The following is a 22985-nucleotide window of genomic DNA, read 5'->3' on the forward strand; positions in this document are numbered from 1 at the left end:
TTTGTAAAGTCTCTCGACGAATTTGATATTGCTAAGTAATTGAATTCTCTTTTCCACCTGCATCAAAAAATGGACCCTCCTTCATTTTAATATTATATTTTATTTTATTCTCAAAATTATAATTTCTTTTTAAGAAAAAGTATTAAATATTATTAAAATAATACTAATAATGCCATCTCATGCTTTTCTTTTATAGTAAAGTCACAAATTCCAAACCCAAAAATCTTCTCAATTAAGTACTATTTATTCAACTTTTGATTAATTAAAAAATTGAGGAATAAAAATTAGGCAAATTACACTCAATGTCATTAGACTGTTAGTATATTTATATTTTAGTCATTCAACTTTAAAATGTTACAAAATGATCACTAAATCATTTAAAAGTTTTTATTTAAGCCGCTAGACTATTCATTTTTTTTAATAAAGTCATGCTATCGAGCTTCAAACAATAATTCGATGATCGGTGTAATGGATCAATATCCATCAACGAGTAAAATGAAATATCTTAGATCTAAGTCAATCTAACAGTTAGTGTCGGAGATCAAAGAAAAAAAATAGTTTTGGATTATTGGTTCCCAAATTTGTGAAGTTTAAAATTGTTTCATAAAAAAATAATTGTATAAGAAAATTGGAAGGAGAGCTTTCGTTCGGTGCAAGCGGTAAAAATTGATTAGGCCATCCAATAACAGTTTTAATAGTCCGATGACTTAAATGAAAACTTGTTAATAATTCAATTACTATTTCGTAGCATTTTAAAATTGAGTGAGTAATTTATAAACTTATAATTAGTGAGTCAATCATTGCATTACAATTCTAAAGGAAAACTAGTTAGAATAATTCCCGGGAAAAAGGTAAAATAATAATGTAAAATTAAATAAAAGTTTGTATTTTACGAATGATTTCACCTCAAATATCGAATTTCTATTTTCTAAAAAAAATGACCAAATATTATTAATGATTGCTTTTGAATATTGAAAGCTTTTGCATTTGAGTTATGTAGAATCTTCAGATTCTGTCGAATGGAAGTGTCTTATCAGATTCACCGTCAAAACAGTCAACGAGTAACAACTCGCCACGTTATGGTATTTTATTAACGTGGCAGGTCTTCATTGGTAAAAAATCCTGGATTTCTTTTAAAACTTAACAAGAGATGCCACGTGGGTGAAAGCATGAAAAGTGGACTTGGTTAATTAATTGTCTGTTGTCTCCCTTCTCCCGCGACTTTCTCTTTTTGATTACTTTTTTTTCTCGCTTCCCAAACACTGAGAATCCTTTTAAATTTTTTTTTTCTCGCTGAGTCTAATAAATTGCGAGAAAGCAAGAGAAACCAAAGCCGCGATGAAAAGGAATCAATATCCCAACGAGATCATGAAACGATCCTCTTCTTCAAATTCCGAGACAATGACTCACTACGAGTCACCACACTCACCTTTACGACTCCATACCCATTTCCGATCCGACCAGGGCGATTCCGACAACAACACCTCCAATTATGCTTCCCCTGAAGCTTCCCCCGTTCCGCAGCACCCCGTCGTCGATAATTCGATGGCACTCATCGCTATCGACAAGTCAACTCAGCACAACGCTAATTCTTCTCCTACTACTCTTCCTTCTCCGCCGCTTCCTCCTAGTACTCCAGCGCAACAGTCATTGCATTTGACTATGAACCGCGCCGTGAGGGAGGAGGGACAGGGGGTGACGACGAAGACCAAAGTAAGTGGTGGTGCTGGAGGAGGGGGAGCGAGGGCAGAGGCGCTGAGGAGATCGAAGGTGTATCATACGGCGACGAAGGCGGCTTTAGGGTTTCGATTAAGCGAAATCGTTTTGTGCTTGATTTCTTTCTCTGTTATGGCTGCTGATAAAACCCAAGGCTGGAGTGGTGACTCTTACGATCGCTATAAAGAATACAGGTGTTTTTTTTTTTTTGTTTATACTTTCTTAATTAAAATTCTCGAGACTTGCGCTTCATTGTGGGTCAAGTAGTTTTCTCCTTCCATTTATTTCTTATCGTCGTTTAGATTAATGCTTTACCCCTGTTTGACAATTTGTGTAAATTTCACAGATACTGTTTAGCAGTAAACGTGATTGGATTTGTATATGCCGGATTTCAAGCCTATGATGTATCCTACTATCTCATGACACAAACGCATGTCATCCACCATTACCTTTTCCCGCCTTTCGAGTTCTTCATGGATCAGGCAAGTTTCCCTTAAATTAAATACGCTTATTTGCTAATTACTCAGCTTAGCTTCGTTCTTGGTTGTTCCCCGCTTGCACTTTTTTTCGGCGTAATCAAAGTTTATCTTATAATTTAGACCAACACAATGTTTTAATGACTTCTCCTTTAGGATGTTTCCCGTGCACCTTGTAGCTTATAGCTACCACACTACTACTATATTTTGATAGACAATTAAGTGTTGTCCTACATTAGTTTATAGTGTAATTTATTATGGTCTCTATTTCATATACAACATCATACAATTAGCTGTGGATTTTGAGATTAAATTTTGAGGAGTCTAATTAAAAATTTTAAAATTTTAAAGAGTTTCATGAGATTTTTTTTTTTGAAAATTGAAGTTCCAATTTTAATTTTTAAAAATTGTGACATTAATAAGAATTTTGGAAAAAAATTTTCAAAACTTGGAGTTCCAGATTAAAATTCTCAACAAATTCCAAGGAAAAAAAAGAAGAAATTTTCGAAAAATTTTGGGGGAACCGACGCCCTCTTGGCCTCTATTAGGGTCGGCCCCTACGTGCAAAAATTAGTGTCTTCCAGTATTCTGTTTGGGCATAGGGTGCATTGGTCTCTCTATATCAGTGTAATTTCAGGCATGGTACGGTACTATTTTGCTCATAGGTTATGCAAATGGCTCTCTGTTTTGTGCATAGGTTGCTTGTTCTCTCTAAATCAATGTAATTTCAGGCATGGACTCTTAATGGTTCTATTTTTGCGCATAGGTTAGGCATATGGCTCGTATGGTTCCATTCTGGGAATAGGCTAGGCTTTTGGGCTTGTATGTTTTTCACATAGGTTAGGACTTCGGCATAATCTTCATTTTCATCATTTAGTTGGACAAGCTACATCATAGATTTAGTGTAATAGATAAGATAGATGTGGGTCATTCGTATCGCTAGGACCGTACGAAATGCAAAAAAAAAATTGCAATTAATGAATTGGCTCATTTTGCAGATACTAGCCTATCTTTTGATTTCAGCATCATCAGCAGCAGCCACACGAGTGGACGATTGGCAATCTAACTGGGGGAAAGATGAGTTCACTGAGATGGCTAGTGCCTCAATTGCAATGGCCTTTTTGGCTTTCATTGCTTTTGCATTTAGCTCAATTATATCTGGTTTCAAACTCTGGACCCATCAAACTCCATGAAATCTCTCTGAGGCAAGTAATAGATTGTACTGAAATTACATTTAACAGTTGGGTTAAAACAACTTGAGTTGCGAATTCCTTTATTATTATTATTGTACAGAGAAGAACATACATAGCATGTTTTTCTTACAATTTTTTAACATACTGGATATGGAATTTCTTAATAGCAGATACCATTTTATTGTTGTCATAGAATTTGGTGTAGGGATAGAGAATCAAACACAAACAATTTTCAGTGTTGGGAGACACACCCATATATAGCTTAAAACCCATTTATTATCATAGGGAATGCATAGGATGAAAAAGAGCTGTTATTTTCTCAAAGCATCGAATTTTGTGTGTAAGGGATGAATTAGTTGAAGCTCAAACATCAAATTTTATTTTGATATCCATCTCTTCCACTCACTCGAACCTCAAGAATCTAATCAGTTCTCTCTCGAAAAAAGAAGACAAACTTAACACACTGTTTATTTTTTTTGATTATTTTAGAGCAAACAAGCAAGTTCTCAGTTGCAGCAGATAAAGTAAATGAGACGACAGTTAGAAAGGCTGGGGCATGGGTGGCAAGGGTGGAGCTGGTGTGAAGGCCCTCCATTGCTCAAAATGTCCATTAACAAAGTCGTAATAACCTCCTCTCAGTGCCAATTGTCCACTCGTCATAGCATCTCTCACATATGGATATGTCAGTAGATTTCCCAGTGAGTTATTCACTGATTCCTGCACACACACACACACATATATATATATATATATATATATATATCAAGTTGATTGATTTTCAACCTTTAATTTGGTAAAATTACTGTATAGTCCCCTGTACTAAGAGTCAAATTACATTTTACTCCTACCCAACAAATGAGAAAATTAGTCTTTGTATGTTAGATCAAAAAGCAAATATCAAAAGTACCATTGAGGCTCCTATACTATGAGCAAAATTGCATTTGGTTCCCTCTACTCAAAAAATAAGTAAATTAATCCATCTATATATCAAATAGCAAATTGATCTATTTTGTTAAAATTTTTATCAATTTGTACTATTAAAAATTGGTGTTGTAGATAGAATAATCAGATAGTGACATGTGGTGTGTCATGCGTACTTCATGTTGATGTACAGAGATTAGTTTTGAACGGTAGAAATAGAATAAATTTTTAATAAAAGGGCTAGCCTACTCTTTTATTTAATTTACAGGGATTAATTTGCCAATTTTTAGTAGAGGGGTAAAATGTAATTCAACTCCTAATTTAAGTGCCACCATGGTACTTTTACCAAGAGCAAATTAGTCATTTCTGTTAAAAATTTCATCCATTTGTACCATTAAACATTGTCTTGTTATTTCATCCATTTGTATTGTGAAAAATTAACGTGAATGACAGAATAACCAAAAAATGGATGAATTTTTTAACAGAAGAATCAACTTATTCCTTTTTCTAATGTAAAAGGAATACATTACCTATTTTTTAAGTAAAAGAAATAAAATGCAATATTCCGACCCTTAATACAAGGTTGCCGGCTCTAATTTTACTCCCATAATTGCTATCAACATATCCATAGTTAATCAGCTTAAATTAATTTACCTTTTCGCAAAGCTTCAATTGTTCTTCAGAAGGCAGGCCACTATTTTCTTCCAGGACCTTTTTCTTTGCAGGCAAACCAATTTTCACCCAGTCATCTATGAAGTCACTGCAAATAAGCCCAAAAAAGGATTAAATATTTTATCCCACACATGATGGAATTTTCAGTAGAAGTACTATAGAAGTTTTTGTACTAGAAATCACATTACATTTCACCTATTTACTCAAATTAAATATGAGTAAATAGATCAAAGACTAAATTAGTCCTTTTGTTAAAAAACATCCATATTTACCGTTAAAAACTTATTTGTATATATTAGCATAAGGTACACGTGGCACACCATGTGTCATTGTTTGGTTTGCCATCCTAGTTTTTAACAATACAAATAGATAAAATTTTTAATAGAAAAGATCCATTTTACTTTTTGATATGATGTATAGGAATTACTTTATCTATTTTAAAAAAAATGTAATCTAACCGTTAATATGAAGACTTGCACGATATTTTTACATGATATTTTTATAATTGATTGATATATATATATATATGTGGCTTACTAAGTATGAGAATCAGAGTCATCTGGAAGATTCATAAGCCTCTCCACACCACCACAACGACTATGCCCAATTACCAATATGTTACGTACCTGTGTAAACATAAAAAATGGGTCGTTTTATTTCTTCATTTTATTGCATAAAAAAAAAAAAACTCCCCTCTACACAATAATTATATTGATCTTTATTTAATTACCTTAAGAGCTTTAATAGCATACTCAATGACTGCACCAGTCTCAGTGTGTCTTAGCTGTGCAAATCAACACACAAAAGCAGACTTTAAATTATAGCTGAAATTAGACTAGGATTTGGGGTTTGGGGGGAATTATAAGAACCTGGTCAAATGGAGGGACCATGTTGGCAATATTGCGAGAAACAAAGGCTCGGCCTGGCATCAAGTTGAAAATAGTCGAGGGGCTTACACGGGAATCCGAGCATGCAAACACCAAGTACTGATCACAGATTTATGGATTCATTTAACAATTAATAATTGAGTTTAAAATTATTTTGAAACAAAAATGGAAACCGATAATATATATGATAAAAGTACCACAAAGGCATCTATATTAAGAGTTAATTTACATTTTATTCTCTTTACTTAAAAATAAGTAAATTAACCTTTTTACATTAAATAAAAAATAATTTGATCTTTCCGGTTAAAATTTTCATTAATTATACTGTTAAAAATTAGTGTGGATAACAAAATAATTAGAAAGTAACACGTGACGTGCCAAATATACCTTATGCTAATGTAAAAGGGCTAGTTTTTAACAGGTGATTTTTTAAATAGAAAGATCAGTTTACTATTTGATATAACATATAAAAATTAATATCTCTATTTTTTCAATAGATGAAGCAAAGTACAATTTAACTCTTAATATAAATTCTTCAACTATACTTTTGCCTCTCTATATATATAGATACCCTGGGATGCTGGGCTTTTGCAAGTTGACTGAACAAATTAGGATGTTGGCTGCAAAAGAGAACATAAGAAATATTAGCAGTTATTATTGGTTATTCGAGGGTAACATAAGGGGCATGCAGAGGCTTTTGCTCTTTAGGTTAAATCATCATTTGAGTTTGGCAAAAATATTATGAAAGTTAGTATGGCATGACATGTGTATCTTATTTTGACATATAAAGACTAGTTTTTAACAGTAAAAATGCATGAAACTTTTAACAGAATGATTAGTTTGCTATTTGATCTAACATATAAAGATTAATTTACCCACTTTTAGATATTAAATGATTTTATTTAAGCCTTTTAGCTCTTAATTAAATGGAAAAAAAATCCATTTTCAGTCCCTCTAAAAAAATAATAATGCATTGACCCCTCAAAAATTATAATTTTTATTTAGGTAAAATTTTTAACTTTCCCTAATATCTTACTCGAAAACGTTGATCTTAAAGGATTGAAAGCCATTGTAAAGCGTTTGAGCATCTTCGTCGGGAACGGGAAAAGGGATTCTCCCTTGGAGCTCAGCAATAAGCGTCTCTACTTTTCCTTGTACCTCCTCATCCAGCTTTACTTCCTCACTGCAACCCAACATATATATATATTTATATATCCACAGCTAAGTATACGTATGTATAACAATATGGAGCTATATATATGTGTGTGTGCGTGTATATATACCTGATGAGAATCTTCCTCAGTCCTTCAACAACAACATCAGCAGAATATTGCTTCTCAGCCATTTGTATATATGCTCTCTTTTTCAGGTTTCACACCAAAAGGTTCACAAAATTAGCGAATTACAATCAACTGTGGATATTGGCATTAAGTTTTAGAGGGTGTAGTTAAAATTTTCAAAAATTATAATGGATTTAATGAGAATTTCAAGAAATCTTGGAGAGTCTGATTAAAATTTTCAAAACTTTGAAGAGCTTAATTGAACCAAAATCCCGAAAGACTTGATGAAAATTTTCAAAAAAATTCGAGGGGACCAAATTAAATTTTTTTAAGAAAATTAGGAGCCTATTGAAATTCTCCCATTAGCAGTAGCTGTTGGAGAAATATTAGGTGCATGCATAATCATAAAATATCACATAATAAATGAATTACAAAGACATGAAATATTGGTATTAGCTATGATAAACCAACTAACCTTTGAAGTTGAATTGGATATGTTTGATATTGCAGCTTCAGGCTTGTGGTATTTATAGGCTCTGTTGAGTTTTCTCTTTGAAAAATTGGTCACGTTTAAAATGACAATAACAATTTGTTTAGGTAAGAGAAGGAACAAATGAACACGTCTCTTCCTTTCGGATAATTGCATGTAATAATATGTAGAAAGACAGAACATATAGTTTGGTCTGAAATGGAAATTATCCCAACTTATGGTCATATTTAACATCTTATTTGTGAATAAACGTATTTGTTTATATGATTTTTTTTAAATCAAAAAATCTTTTTATGTTTTTTTTCTAATAATATTATTTATAAAGGTTTAACAAGAGCAAGGAGTAAAAAAAGAATAAAAATTGGGAATTTAAAGTGCAATTTTATCATACCTTAAAAACTAAATGGACTTTATAGGGACCAAGGCCACTACTTGCTCCTCTCCCTCCACCTCTGTAAAGGTTAAAATATGCTATAAGTTCCTATATTTATAAAAAATTTAAAATTCAGTCCTTATACTTTTAATTATGTGAATGTAGTCTATTTACTTTTCAGATTTTAAAATTTAGATCTAATTGTTAATACCTTAAAATTATCTTATTAAATTCAAGTTCATTATAATATCATTTTTAGTTACATACCTGCCAAGTGAGTATTCTTTTTTAAATTTCAAAATATCATCAATAAATTTAACAAGAAAAAATTTTACAATATTAACTAATTGAACTTGAAAGCAAAGAGGTTAAATTCTAAATTTATGAAAATTAAGTGATAGATTTTTATGACTATCTGCGAATAATTTTCTCCACAAACGAATAACATCAAAACGTAATGATAGACACGTTGAGAAGCTGCATCTCACTCCATAGATTATAGGTATGACATTGACTCATTGCAGTAGAAAACATGGATTCAGTGGCCTCGACAAACACCCTTATCTAAACTTGTATCAAAACCATTGGCTGCCATTTCTTCATTTCTTGTTTCACGTTTTTTATTTGTATAAATAATTATGATAATTATGTTTTTTTTATGAATTACAAATAAAAGTAAAGTCCGAATAATTAACATGATTAACACAATTCGAACTCAAATCACATTTAAGGCACTTAACTATCACATGAAATTCAGTTTATGTTTATTTAAAAGCATTAATTAAGTTGATATTATTAATTAATTTAGAAATCTCCAAGAATTTTTAAACCTTTATAAAATAGTTAGTATTTAATATATTAGCAGCTAAATATTTTAATTATACAAGCAGAAATCAGAATATTTGATATATTTACAGTACAAGCAAACTTATAAATTTATCATATATCTTATTTTGTTTATATATTGATCTACTAAAATTTTTCTTTAAAATATTATACAAATCTTATTTTGAGTACTAGCTTTTTTATATTACAACTTTAAGGAGCGTTACTTTTAAACTCTACCGACAAATGTATCAATTTTTTATAAAACACTATAATTTTAATTATTAAACTTGATAGCTAAAATTATTTTAGTATCTCTAATTTTTATCAATTTTAATATTTGAACTTAAATTGCATCATGACATAAAAATTATATAAAATCTAAAAAAATTAGGCAATGACTTCAAATATCATCATAAACTTAATTACTAGATTAAGAAAAATTACATTAATCCAATTATACAACAAGTTTGATTTATTTAAGCGTGATTATGTGTTTTCCAATGGAAAAAGTTGACCCATTTTCAATATTTTTAAGATAAATTAATTTAGATTTATTATTTATTTATGGATAAACAAGCAATTATATATTTTGAACCAAAAAAAAGTTTGAAGAGATTATATATCACTAGAATCTTGACCCCGCGCAGCATGTGTCTTGACTTGAAATCACTGATTGCGAATTCTATTTATAGTCCACACGTGCTAGGCACGATCTTGGTCAGAATAAAGAACTTTAAATTGGGTTTAATACAGTTTAAATTTAAATTAAATAATTATAAACTAATTTAATATCAAAATTTTATTGTTAATACTTTCTTTTTTAGAACAGTAAAATATGACATTTGAGTAAATTATATGAATGACTTATAGATGAAAAAATGAAATTAATATTTTAATATACCAGATTGAGTTGATACTTCAAATTTTGATTAAGAAAAACTATTAATTTATCTACATATTATTGCATCTGAAATCAATGAACTTGGTACGTAAAAAATTATAAAATTATTTGCATGAATTGCGAGTAAAAAGAAAGTAAAATGAATTGCAGCATTAACAATGTCATAGGAGTACAATTTTATATTATTATTTTAGAAAAAACAAAAACACAACTGCATTAAAAAAAACGAAAAGGGAAAAAACTACAGATAAATTATTGGTGGAGATGTAGTAAAGGAGACATTCTCAGTAGCTTAAATTAAATTTTAGATAATGCATGGGGCAAAAGGGCCTTATTGTGGGTGGCATGGTTTGGTACACATCTTCCATTGCTCAAAATCTCCATTAACAAAATCATAGTAACCTCCTCTTAGTGTCAATGTTCCATTCACCACTGCACTCCTCACAAACGGATACGTCAGTAGATTTCCCATCGAGTTCTTCACTGATTCCTGCATATATATATATGAAGTTAAATCTTAATTCGCTTTCAACGTAAACCACCTCAAAATTTAAAAATATTAGTTTTTATACACCAAGTTGGTGCATGCCTCACAGGTTATACCTTTTCGCAAAGCGTTCTTTGTTGTTCAGGGGCACAGGTCACCAGCTTCTTCCAGTACCTTTTTCTTTGCTGGCAAACCAATTTTCACCCACTCATCAATGAAGTCACTGCACAATTCATCCAAAAGAAAATATTTTATATTTTGGTTAAAAATTGGTGGCTTTTTTCTTCATATTTAGCAATAACAGCTTACTATGTTTGAGTTTGATCTGGAAGACTCATAAGCCTCTTTATGCCACCACAACGGCTATGTCCCATTATCAATATGTTGTCCACCTGTAAATATAAATATGTGGTCGTGATCTTGTTCCTTTTTATTACATGACAAGAAAAATAGAATTGGTCTGTCACTGAGAAATGAAGATTTCATACCTGAAGTTCTTTAACTGCATACTCGATGACTGAACCAATTTCAGTGTGTCTCAACTGTGCAATAAGTATATATAAACAGGTTTAGCTTCCTAAGCAAATAAACCATAAGGTCTTTTAATGACTTAAAACTTGGTAAAAATATCAAAGAGTACTTTGTGCTAAGAACGGAATTGTATTTTATCTCTCTATTGATAGATGAGAAAGCTAGTCAGAACAAGGAGTAAATTAATATTTCTGATAAAAATTTCATTTATTTTTACTGTTAAAAATCGGCAACTATACCTTAGCAAGAGTTACCGTGACACGCCATGTGTAACTGTCTGATTATTTAGTCATCTACACTAGTTTTTAACAATAAAAATGGATAAAATTTTTAAGAGGAATAATCAATTTATTTTTTAATCTAACATACTTAAAAAAAAAGAAAAAGGAAAAGGGGTAAAATATAATATGGCTGTTAGTGCAGGAACATTTATGGTAATTTTACCCTTGAAATGGGGGGTATGGTACCTGGTCAAATTGAGGAACCATATTAGCAATATTGCGGCCGGCGAAGGCTTCTCCTGGTTTGAAATTCAAAACGACTGAAGGGCTTACTCGTGAATCCGAGCATGAAATCACCAAGAACTGAAAAAAACAATGGATTCAATTTAATCATTGTTAAAGAAAAAAAAAACCTAGGAAAATTACCATTTTCATTGTCTATGATAGTATACCTTGGGATGCTGATCTTCTGCAAGTTTCTTGAAACATTCTCGGTTTTTGCTGCCCAAAAAACAATGCAGAAATTAGTGTGATTATCCGTTGGTGAGTTATTAGGGATGTAAGCTGGGAACATGTATACGTACTCAAATATGTTGGTCTTGAAGAAGTGAAAGCCATCGTCTAGCCTTTGAGCATCATGGTCACAAGGAGGAGGAGGAGGAGGATGATGATGATGCTCTCTGCCTTGGAGCTCGGCGATAAGCTTCTCAACTTTGCTTTGAACCTTCTCATCCAGCTCTTCTTGGACACTGCAATCAACAAATGTATATATTATTGTTATTATTTACAGACACTGATCATATTGTTCTCCTGCTAAAAAAAAGTGATCGGTCTTGAGTGAGAGGAGAGGATGGAAAAGGAAGAAAATAGTTTTTTTTTTTTTCAAAAAAATTCCAAAGAACCGGTAAAACGGATCGTCTTGACCGAAGACGAAGACCTGAGTCGTTGCCGTTGACAATCCAATGGTAAGATCCAATTGTTTAGAGATGGAGCAATAATAAATTATTAATTGTAACACCTAACTCCTTAGTGACCGACCAATAATAAATTGTAAATAGGAGTACACTCTGGTTCATGTAAATTAACTCAAATAGTAACACACATGCTTCTACAAATGAATAATTAATTAGAATAAATTACTTGAGGAGAATCTTCTTCAATCCTTCAACAACAACTTCAGCTGAATGCTTTGCCATTTGGGCGCTTTCCTTCTAAAAAACATAAATATTTGAGTCAGCAAATTTTCACAAGCATGAGGAGGTTGGAGCAAGAGCAAGAAAGTTACTTGCATGCATGCATGCATGAAATTTGTACGTTCATGCAGCATATATACAGTTTTAAGAAGAAAAAAAAAACTTTAAAATCAAATATATATATCGATAAAAAAAACATCAACTAACCTTTTCCTAAAGATATTAGCTCTTAAACTTTTACGATAAAACAGGAAGATATGATGTTTGATGCAGTTCCAAAGGCACAGATATGCTATTTATAGGCGGAGTAGTTCAAGGGTTGTAAAAGAAGACATCATTCAAAGTAAAAAAGAAAAGTCGCTCTTTGTAATAAATAACTGTTGTCACACGGTTTTAGTGACACGGCAATTTACTTTTAGGTACAAAAGCTGACACCCCTTTGCCATTTTTTTTTTCACCAACAACCAATCTTGGAATTTTTTAAACCTAACCTTGTCACGATTTAATTGTTTTTTAATTAACCTTTCCACTACGTCTTAAATTTCAATTTCAATCACAGATCATACTTGCTAAAAGTAATGAGCTTTGAACCAATTAATATTAATTTGAGGAAATAGCTGTAATTATTGGCATCAACTTTTAATTAAGAAAGAGTTATCAAACGTGCACTAACTAAAAGAAATTAAAATTTAAAAGTTGTAAAAGAATAAAGGACCAAAGATAAAATTATATATTTTTTCAAAAAAGCTCACGTTGATAAATTACCTATTATTTACTTGCAATGAAGAAATGTAGTAGTTGGTCGGTCTTTTCATATTCATTTCTTTATCAATATAGAAGAATATTTGGTATTGAAATATGAAAGTTGATCTCCGCAACCATTTGTAATTAAAGCAATTATCAATATAGAGTTTGGAGTGCTATCCTTGACATTACTAGCTACGACTTTTGCTTATTAATGGTAATATAGGAAAAAGATTTTTATACTCTATAGTTTGGATACAGATGAAACATTGAAATCATCCAAGTCTAATATTATAAGCATGGGGGTGGTATACGTTGAATGAGAAAAGGTAACTTTTGACTGTCCGTGACTCCAAATTTCCACCTCTCAACTTTGGGGAAAAAAAATTAGGCAATGACTTCAAATATCAGAATAACTTAATTACTAGATTAAGAAAAAAAATTATATTAATCCAAATATACAACAAGTTTGAATTATTTAAGCATGATTATGTGTTTTCCAATGGAAAAAGTTGACCCATTTTCAAGATTTTTAAAATAAAATAAATTAATTTAGATTTATTATTTATTTTAAGGATAAACAAGCAATTATTTATTTTGAACCAAAAAAAAGTTTGAAGAAATTATATATCACTAGAATCTTGACCACGCGCAGCATGTGTCTTGACTTGAAACCATTGATTGCAAATTCTATTTGTAGTCCACGTGCTAGGCACGATCTTGGTCAGAATAAAGAGCTTTAAATTGGGTTTAATTCAGTTTAAATTTAAATTAAATAATTATAAACTAATTTAATATCAAAATTTTATTGTTAATACTTTCTTTTTAGAACAGTAAAATATGATATTTGAGTAAATTATATGAATGACTTATAGATGAAAAAGTGAAATTAATATTTTAATATACTAGATTGAATTGATACTTCAAATTTTGATTAAGAAAAACATTTAATTTATCTACATATTGTTGCATCTGAAATCAATGAACTTGGTACGTAAAAATTATAAAATTATTTGCATGAATTGCGAGTAAAAAGAAAGTAAAATGAATTGCAGCATTAACAATGTCATAGGAATACAATTTTATATTATTATTTTAGAAAAAACAAAAACACAACTGCATTAAAAAAAACGAAAAGGGAAAAAACTACAGATAAATTATTGGTGGAGATGTAGTAAAGGAGACATTCTCAGTAGCTTAAATTAAATTTCAGATAATGCATGGGGCAAAAGGGCCTTATTGTGGGTGGCATGGTTTGGTACACATCTTCCATTGCTCAAAGTCTCCATTAACAAAATCATAGTAACCTCCTCTTAGTGTCAATGTTCCATTCACCACTGCACTCCTCACAAATGGATATGTGAGTAGATTTCCCATCGAGTTCTTCACTGATTCCTGCATATATATATATATAAATCTTAATTCGCTTTCAACGTAAACCACCTCAAAGTTTAAAAATATTAGTTTTTATACACTAAGTTGGTGCATGCCTAACAAGTTATACCTTTTCGCAAAGCGTTATTTGTTGTTCGCAAGGCAGGTCACCAGCTTCTTCCAGTACCTTTTTCTTTGCTGGCAAACCAATTTTCACCCACTCATCAATGAAGTCACTGCACAGTTCATCCAAAAATAAAATATTTTATATTTTGTTTAAAAATTGGTGGCTTTTTTTTCCTCATATTTAGCAATAATAGCTTACTATGTTTGAGTTTGATCTGGAAGACTCATAAGCCTCTTTATGCCACCACAACTGCTATGTCCCATTATCAATATGTTGTCCACCTGTGAAATATAAATAGTGGTCGTCTTGTTGCTTTTTATTACATGACAAGAAAAATTGAACTGGTATGTCACTGAGAAATGAAGATTTCATACCTGAAGTTCTTTAACTGCATACTCGATGACTGAACCAATTTCAGTGTGTCTCAACTGTGCAATAAGTATATATAAACAGGTAATTAGCTTCCTAAGCAAATAAACCATAAGGTCTTTTAATGACTTAAAACTTGGTAAAAATATTATAGAGTACTTTGTGCTAAGAATTGAATTACATTTTCTCTCTCTATTGAAAGATATTGAGAAAACTAGTAACAAGGAGCAAATTAATATTTCTGTAAAAATTTCATTTATTTTTATAGTTAAAATCGACAACTATATGTTAGCAAGAGTTACCATGGCACGCCATGTGTAACTATCTGATTTTTTAGTCATCTACACTAATTTTTAACAATAAAAATGGATGAAATTTTTAAGAGTAATAATCAATTTATTTTTTAATCTAGCATACTTTAAAAAAAATGAAAAGCCGTAAAATATAATATGGCTGTTCGTGCAGGAACATTTATAGCAATTTTACCCCTGAAATGGAGGGTATGGGAAATTAATTACCTGGTCAAATTGAGGAACCATATTAGCAATATTGCGGCCGGCGAAGGCTTCTCCTGGTTTGAAATTCAAAACGACTGAAGGGCTTACTCGCGAATCCGAGCACGAAATCACCAAAAACTGAAAAAAATAATGGATTCAATTTAATCATTGTTAAAGAAGAAAAAAAAACCTAGGAAAATTACCATTTTCATTGTCTATGATAGATTGATAGTATACCTTGGGATGCTGAGCTTCTGCAAGTTTCTCGAAACATTCTCGGTTTTTGCTGCCCAAAAAAGAATGCAGAAATTAGTGTGATTATCCGTTGGTGAGTTATTAGAGATGTAAGCTGGGAACATGTATATACGTACTCAAATATGTTGGTCTTGAAGAAGTGAAAGCCATCGTCAAGCCTTTGAGCATCATGGTCACAAGGGGGATGATGATGATGCTCTCTGCCTTGGAGCTCGGCGATAAGCTTCTCAACTTTGCTTTGAACCTCCTCATCCAGCCTTACTTCCTCACTGCAACCCAATATATATATATATATATCCACAGCTAAGTATACGTATGTATAACAATGGAGCTATATATGTGTGTGTGTGCGTGAAATGAAATGGAGAGTCTATATATACCTGATGAGAATCTTCCTCAGTCCTTCAACAACAACATCAGCAGAATATTGCTTCTCAGCCATTTGTATATATGCTCTCTTTTTCAGGTTTCACACCAAAAAGTTCACCAAATTAGCGAATTAGAATTAACTCTGAATCTTGGCATTAAGTTTTAGAGGGTTTAGTTAAAATTTTCAAAAATTATAATGGACTTAATGAGAATTTCAAGAAATCTTGGACAATCTAATTAAATATTCAAAACTTTGAAGAGCTTAATTGAAAATTTCCAAAATCCCGAAGGACTTGATGAAAATTTTCAAAAAATTCAAGGGGACCAAATTAAGAGCAATATTATTGCATGAAATAGATGTAGGTGCATGCATAATCATAAAATATCATATAAGAAATGAATCAAAAAGAAATGAAATATTGGTATTAGCTATAATAAACCAACTAACCTTCGAAGTTGAATTGGATAATATAAAAGCTTGTATGTGTATGTTTGATGCAGCTTCAGGCTTGTGGTATTTATAGGCTGATGAGTTTTCTCTTTGAAAAATTTGGTCACGTTTAATATGACAATAAAAATGTATTTAGGTAAGAGAAGGAACAAATGAACACGTCTCTTCCTTCCAGATATAATTGCATGTGGAATATGTAGAAAGAGAGTGAAAGATATAGTTTGGTCTGAAAATGGAAATTATCCCCAACTTATAGTCATATTTATTAATAAATGTATTTGTTTATATGATTTTTTTTAAAATCAAAAATATTTTTATGTTTCTTTTTCTAATAATATTATTTATAAAGCTTTAACTATAAAGGCTAGAAAATTGTTTTAGGGAGTAAAAGAATATAAAATTGGGAGTTTAAAGTGCAATTTTATCATATTAACTTATGATTTTTAAAACTAAATGGACTCTATAAGGACCAAGGCCACTACCTGCTCCTCTCCCTCCATCTCTGTAAAGGTTAAAATATGCTATAAGTTCCTGCATTCATAAAAATTTAAAATTCAGTCATTGTACTTTTAATTATATGAATGTAGTCTATTTACTTTTAGATTTTAAAATTTAGATCTAACTGTTGATACGTTAAAATTATCTTGTTAACTTCAAGTTCATTATAATATTAATTTTTAGTTACATACCTACCAAATGAGTTTTATTTTATTTTAAAATAAGTTTAGAATATTAACTAATTAAATTTAAAATTTAAAAATTAGAAAGTAAAGAGGTTAAATTCTAAATTTATGAAAATTAAGAGGTAGATTTTATGAAGATGCAAGTGTATATCTGCGAATAATTTTCTCTAAAAACGAATAACATCATAAATCACAAAACTGAATAATAGACACGTTGATAAACTGCATCATACTCAATGGATTATAGGTATGACATTGACTAATTGCAGTTAAAAACATGGATTTAATGGCCTCGAGAAACACGCTTTTCTAAACTTGTATCAAAACCATGTGCTGCCATTTCTTCATTTCTTGTTTCACGTTAATAATTGTGATAAGATTGGAATTTATATATGATTTTGAACTTCATTAGTTGATTTATGTTTTTCTTTTTTTATGATACAAATAAAAGTAAGGTCCGAACAATTAACATGCTTAATGCAATTGAACTTTACTATCACATGAAATTTAATTTATGTTTATTTAAAAGCATTAATTAAGTTGATATTATTAATTAATTTAGAAATCACTAAGAATTTTTAAATCTTTATAAAATAGTTAGTATTTAATATATTAGCAGCTAAATATTTTAATTATACAAGCAGAAATCAAAATATTTGATATATTTACAGTACAAGCAAACTTATAAATTTATCATATATCTTATTTTGTTTATATATATTTTTACATATATATTGATCTACTCAAAATTTTTCTTTAAAATATTATCACAAATCTTGTTTTGATCGTACTTGCTTTTTTTTATACTACAACTTTAAGGAGCGTTACTTTTAAACTCTACCGATAAATGTACCGATTTTTATAAAATATATAGGGTCACTATAATTTTAATTATTAAACTTGATAGCTAAAATTATTTTAGTATCTCTAATTTTTTATCAATTTTAATATTTGAACTTAAATTGCGTTAACATGACATAAAAATTTATATAAAATCTAAAAAAATTAGGCAATGACTTCAAATATCATAATAAACATAATTATTAGATTAAGAAAAAATTACATTAATCCAAATATACAACAAGTTTGATTTATTTAAGCATGATTATGCGTTTTCCAATGAAAAAGTTGACCCATTTTCAATATTTTTAAAATAAATTAATTTGGATTTATTATTTATTTAAGGATAAATAAGCAATTATATATTTTGAACCAAAAAGAAGTTTGAAGAAATTATATATCACTAGAATCTTGACCCCGAGCAGCATGTGTCTTGACTTGAAACCACATTTATTGCGACCGTATATTGGAAACAATAACAACGTCCACGTGCTAGGCACGATCTTGGTCAGAATAAAGAACTTTAAATTGAGTTTAATTCAGTTTAAATTTAAATTAAATAATTATAAACTAATTTAATGTCAAAATTTTATTGTTAATATTTAATACTTTCTTTTTAGAACAGTAAAATATGATATTTGAGTAAACATTTACATACATATATTATATAATTTGAGTAAATTATATGAATGACTTATAGATGAAAAAGTGAAATTAATATTTTTAATATATTAGATTGAATTGATATTTCAAAATTTGATTAAGAAAAACTATTAATTTATCTACATATTATTGCATCTGAAATCAATGAACTTGGTACGTAAAAATTATAAAATTATTTGCATGAATTGCGAGTAAAAGAAAGTAAAATGAATTGCAGCATTAACAATGTCATAGGAGTACAATTTTATATTATTATTTTAGAAAAACAAAAACACAACTGCATTAAAAAAACGAAAAGGGAAAAACTACAGATAAATTATTGGTGGAGATGTAGTAAAGGAGACATTCTCAGTAGCTTAAATTAAATTTTAGATAATGCATGGGGCAAAAGGGCCTTATTGTGGGTGGCATGGTTTGGTACACATCTTCCATTGCTCAAAATCTCCATTAACAAAATCATAGTAACCTCCTCTTAGTGTCAATGTTCCATTCACCACTGCACTCCTCACAAACGGATACGTCAGTAGATTTCCCATCGAGTTCTTCACTGATTCCTGCATATATATATATGAAGTTAAATCTTAATTCGCTTTCAACGTAAACCACCTCAAAATTTAAAAATATTAGTTTTTATACACCAAGTTGGTGCATGCCTCACAGGTTATACCTTTTCGCAAAGCGTTCTTTGTTGTTCGGGGCACAGGTCACCAGCTTCTTCCAGTACCTTTTTCTTTGCTGGCAAACCAATTTTCACCCACTCATCAATGAAGTCACTGCACAATTCATCCAAAAAGAAAATATTTTATATTTTGGTTAAAAATTGGTGGCTTTTTTTTCTTCATATTTAGCAATAACAGCTTACTATGTTTGAGTTTGATCTGGAAGACTCATAAGCCTCTTTATGCCACCACAACGGCTATGTCCCATTATCAATATGTTGTCCACCTGTAAATATAAATATGTGGTCGTGATCTTGTTCCTTTTTATTACATGACAAGAAAAATAGAATTGGTCTGTCACTGAGAAATGAAGATTTCATACCTGAAGTTCTTTAACTGCATACTCGATGACTGAACCAATTTCAGTGTGTCTCAACTGTGCAATAAGTATATATAAACAGGTTTAGCTTCCTAAGCAAATAAACCATAAGGTCTTTTAATGACTTAAAACTTGGTAAAAATATCAAAGAGTACTTTGTGCTAAGAACGGAATTGTATTTTATCTCTCTATTGATAGATGAGAAAGCTAGTCAGAACAAGGAGTAAATTAATATTTCTGATAAAAATTTCATTTATTTTTACTGTTAAAAATCGGCAACTATACCTTAGCAAGAGTTACCGTGACACGCCATGTGTAACTGTCTGATTATTTAGTCATCTACACTAGTTTTAACAATAAAATGGATAAAATTTTAAGAGGAATAATCAATTTATTTTTAATCTAACATACTTAAAAAAAAGAAAAGGAAAAGGGTAAAATATAATATGGCTGTTAGTGCAGGAACATTTATGGTAATTTTACCCTTGAAATGGGGGGTATGGTACCTGGTCAAATTGAGGAACCATATTAGCAATATTGCGGCCGGCGAAGGCTTCTCCTGGTTTGAAATTCAAAACGACTGAAGGGCTTACTCGTGAATCCGAGCATGAAATCACCAAGAACTGAAAAAAACAATGGATTCAATTTAATCATTGTTAAAGAAAAAAAAAACCTAGGAAAATTACCATTTTCATTGTCTATGATAGTATACCTTGGGATGCTGATCTTCTGCAAGTTTCTTGAAACATTCTCGGTTTTTGCTGCCCAAAAAACAATGCAGAAATTAGTGTGATTATCCGTTGGTGAGTTATTAGGGATGTAAGCTGGGAACATGTATACGTACTCAAATATGTTGGTCTTGAAGAAGTGAAAGCCATCGTCTAGCCTTTGAGCATCATGGTCACAAGGAGGAGGAGGAGGAGGATGATGATGATGCTCTCTGCCTTGGAGCTCGGCGATAAGCTTCTCAACTTTGCTTTGAACCTTCTCATCCAGCTCTTCTTGGACACTGCAATCAACATATGTATATATTATTGTTATTATTTACAGACACTGATCATATTGTTCTCCTGCTAAAAAAAAGTGATCGGTCTTGAGAGAGAGGAGAGGATGGAAAAGGAAGAAAATAGTTTTTTTTTTTTTCAAAAAAATTCCAAAGAACCGGTAAAACGGATCGTCTTGACCGAAGACGAAGACCTGAGTCGTTGCCGTTGACAATCCAATGGTAAGATCCAATTGTTTAGAGATAGAGCAATAATAAATTATTAATTGTAACACCTAACTCCTTAGTGACCGACCAATAATAAATTGTAAATAGGAGTACACTCTGGTTCATGTAAATTAACTCAAATAGTAACACACATGCTTCTACAAATGAATAATTAATTAGAATAAATTACTTGAGGAGAATCTTCTTCAATCCTTCAACAACAACTTCAGCTGAATGCTTTGCCATTTGGACGCTTTCCTTCTAAAAAACATAAATATTTGAGTCAGCAAATTTTCACAAGCATGAGGAGGTTGGAGCAAGAGCAAGAAAGTTACTTGCATGCATGCATGCATGAAATTTGTACGTTCATGCAACATATATACAGTTTTAAGAAGAAAAAAAACCTTAAAACATCAACTAACCTTTTCCTAAAGATCTTAGCTCTTAAACTTTTACGATAAAGCAGGAAGATATAATGTTTGATGCAGTTCCAAAGGCACAGGTCTGCTATTTATAGGCGGAGTACTTCAAGGGTTGTAATAAAAGACATCATTGAAAGTAGAAAAGAAAAGTCGCTCTTTGTAATAAATAACTGTTGTAACACGGTTTTAGTGACACGGCAATTTACTTTTAGATACAAAAGCTAGCACGCCTTTGCCTTTTTTTTTTTTTTATCCACAGCCAACCTTGGAATTTTATAAACCTAACCTTGTCACGATTTAATTGTTTTTTAATTAACCTTCCCATTATGTCTTAATTTTCAATTTCAGCCACAGATCATACTTGCTAAAAGTAATGAGCTTTGAATCAATAAATATTAATTTGAGGAAATGGCTTTAGTTATTGGCATCAACTTTTTAATTAAGAAAGAGTTATCAAACGTGCACTAACTAAAAGAAATTAAAATTTAAAAGTTTAAAAAGAATAAAGGACCAAAGATAAAATTATATTTAAAAAAAAAAAAGCTCACGTTGATAAATTACCTATTATTTACTTGCAATGAAGAAATGTAGTAGTTGGTCAGTCATTTTCATGGTATTGAAATATGAAAGCTGATGGTCTCCGCAACTAATTGTAAGTCATTAGCAATTACATAACAGTAGTTTGGAGTGACTATCCTTAACATTACCACGAGGTGAGTCTTGACTTTTGCTTATTAACGGTAATATAGGAAAAAGATTTTTATACTCTATATGAAACATTGAAATCATCCAAGGTACGTCTAATATTATAAGCATGGAGGTGGTATACGTTGAATGAGAAAAGGTATTGACCGTCCGTGACTCCAAATTTCCACCTCTCAACTTTGGGGGAAAAAAATATACATGCATGTGGACGTGGTAAATTCTTGACCTTTTGTCAATAAGTGCCAACTACCACCTGAAACACAATGTAAATGCATCCCCTCATTTTTATTTAAAACTATTTTCTTATGTGCTTGATACATCAATTATTTTGCGCCGAGGGATGTTTATATTTATGGTTCTACTCATAATTTCAATATAACTTATTTTAAAAAATAAAATATAGATGGATCTAAAAACTATATGACTTAATTATTTAATTATAGACATGGGAAACTTAAATATTTATAATTTTTTGTCATTAATACATTTTAATATGATGTTAATTAATCAAAGAGGAAAAAATTAGATTTAAATATTGAAAACGATATATTATTTAAGAGGACAATCACAAATTTCAAAAATAGACAAAAAAATCGACATAAATAATTAAAATTTCACTTCATTGTTATCTCTTTTCTTATTCATTTCATTTCAACCTATTTTTTCTTTCATATCTCCACATTTCATCCTCCTAATCTCTATAGTTAATTTGTTACTTTTATGTGATTTTAATGTTCTTTTTATCTTTTGTAACAAATAAAATTCAAACTCTTGGGGTGCAGTTAAACATCAAATCAAATTATTTTTGGCATAATGATTTACTCTACCTTCCAACTTTATAAAATAAAAATCATTTTAGCCATTTATTTAATTTTTTATCTTTTAGTACTAAACTTGCATTATTTGTCAAATCACTTTAAAATTGATGAAAAAGTTAACATTCATTAACTTTGCTGATGTGGCATCCACATGTATGCCACGTCAGTGCCACATTAGCAATTAATTCATTTTTAAAATTTTAAAAATAAAACTATTAAAAAGGTATAAAAATTATTAAAAAATTAAGATA

At 30.5% G+C, this 22985-nt stretch overlaps 3 protein-coding genes and 1 pseudogene across 5 annotated transcripts; 1 reads left to right on the forward strand and 3 right to left on the reverse strand.

Annotated features, from left to right (window-relative positions):
- The first annotated feature begins 1209 nt into the window (after positions 1 to 1209).
- LOC105765719 (CASP-like protein 4A2) lies at positions 1210 to 4543 on the forward strand. Its single transcript, XM_012584947.2, has 4 exons — positions 1210 to 1910; positions 2063 to 2198; positions 3191 to 3397; positions 3875 to 4543. Exons 1-3 carry the CDS (start codon positions 1339 to 1341, stop codon positions 3383 to 3385), a joined length of 903 nt encoding a protein of 300 aa, XP_012440401.1. The 5' UTR covers positions 1210 to 1338; the 3' UTR covers positions 3386 to 3397; positions 3875 to 4543.
- On the reverse strand, positions 3642 to 16431 carry LOC105765720 (carbonic anhydrase 2). Of its 3 annotated transcripts, none has more exons than XM_012584948.2 (9): positions 7621 to 7810; positions 7149 to 7225; positions 6902 to 7048; positions 6437 to 6485; positions 5848 to 5964; positions 5709 to 5762; positions 5516 to 5604; positions 4961 to 5066; positions 3642 to 4102 (listed from the first exon to the last, which is right to left on the reverse strand). In XM_012584948.2, exons 1-9 carry the CDS (start codon positions 7789 to 7791, stop codon positions 3926 to 3928), a joined length of 987 nt encoding a protein of 328 aa, XP_012440402.2. In that variant the 5' UTR covers positions 7792 to 7810; the 3' UTR covers positions 3642 to 3925. The 3 variants fall into 3 exon arrangements, with proteins under 3 accessions (XP_012440402.2, XP_052480906.1, XP_012466361.1); XM_012610907.2 differs by lacking the exons at positions 3642 to 4102; positions 4961 to 5066; positions 5516 to 5604; ... (4 more) ...; positions 7149 to 7225; positions 7621 to 7810 and adding exons at positions 13936 to 14308; positions 14418 to 14523; positions 14613 to 14695; ... (4 more) ...; positions 15916 to 15992; positions 16353 to 16431; XM_052624946.1 differs by lacking the exons at positions 7149 to 7225; positions 7621 to 7810 and adding an exon at positions 15916 to 15992.
- LOC105784977 (carbonic anhydrase 2-like) lies at positions 9862 to 12469 on the reverse strand (annotated as a pseudogene).
- Positions 16432 to 18872: 2441 nt separating the features above from the next.
- Positions 18873 to 21349, reverse strand: LOC105765721 (carbonic anhydrase 2). The gene is made up of 9 exons (XM_052624947.1): positions 21212 to 21349; positions 20980 to 21050; positions 20424 to 20588; positions 20292 to 20340; positions 20086 to 20202; positions 19583 to 19636; positions 19404 to 19486; positions 19209 to 19314; positions 18873 to 19095 (listed from the first exon to the last, which is right to left on the reverse strand). The coding sequence occupies exons 2-9, from the start codon at positions 21033 to 21035 to the stop codon at positions 18937 to 18939; spliced, it is 789 nt and encodes a 262-aa protein (XP_052480907.1). The 5' UTR covers positions 21036 to 21050; positions 21212 to 21349; the 3' UTR covers positions 18873 to 18936.
- Between the last annotated feature and the right edge of the window lie 1636 nt (positions 21350 to 22985).

This window comes from Gossypium raimondii, chromosome 12 (genome assembly GCF_025698545.1).
Source record: "Gossypium raimondii isolate GPD5lz chromosome 12, ASM2569854v1, whole genome shotgun sequence".
Lineage (NCBI taxonomy): Eukaryota > Viridiplantae > Streptophyta > Magnoliopsida > Malvales > Malvaceae > Gossypium > Gossypium raimondii.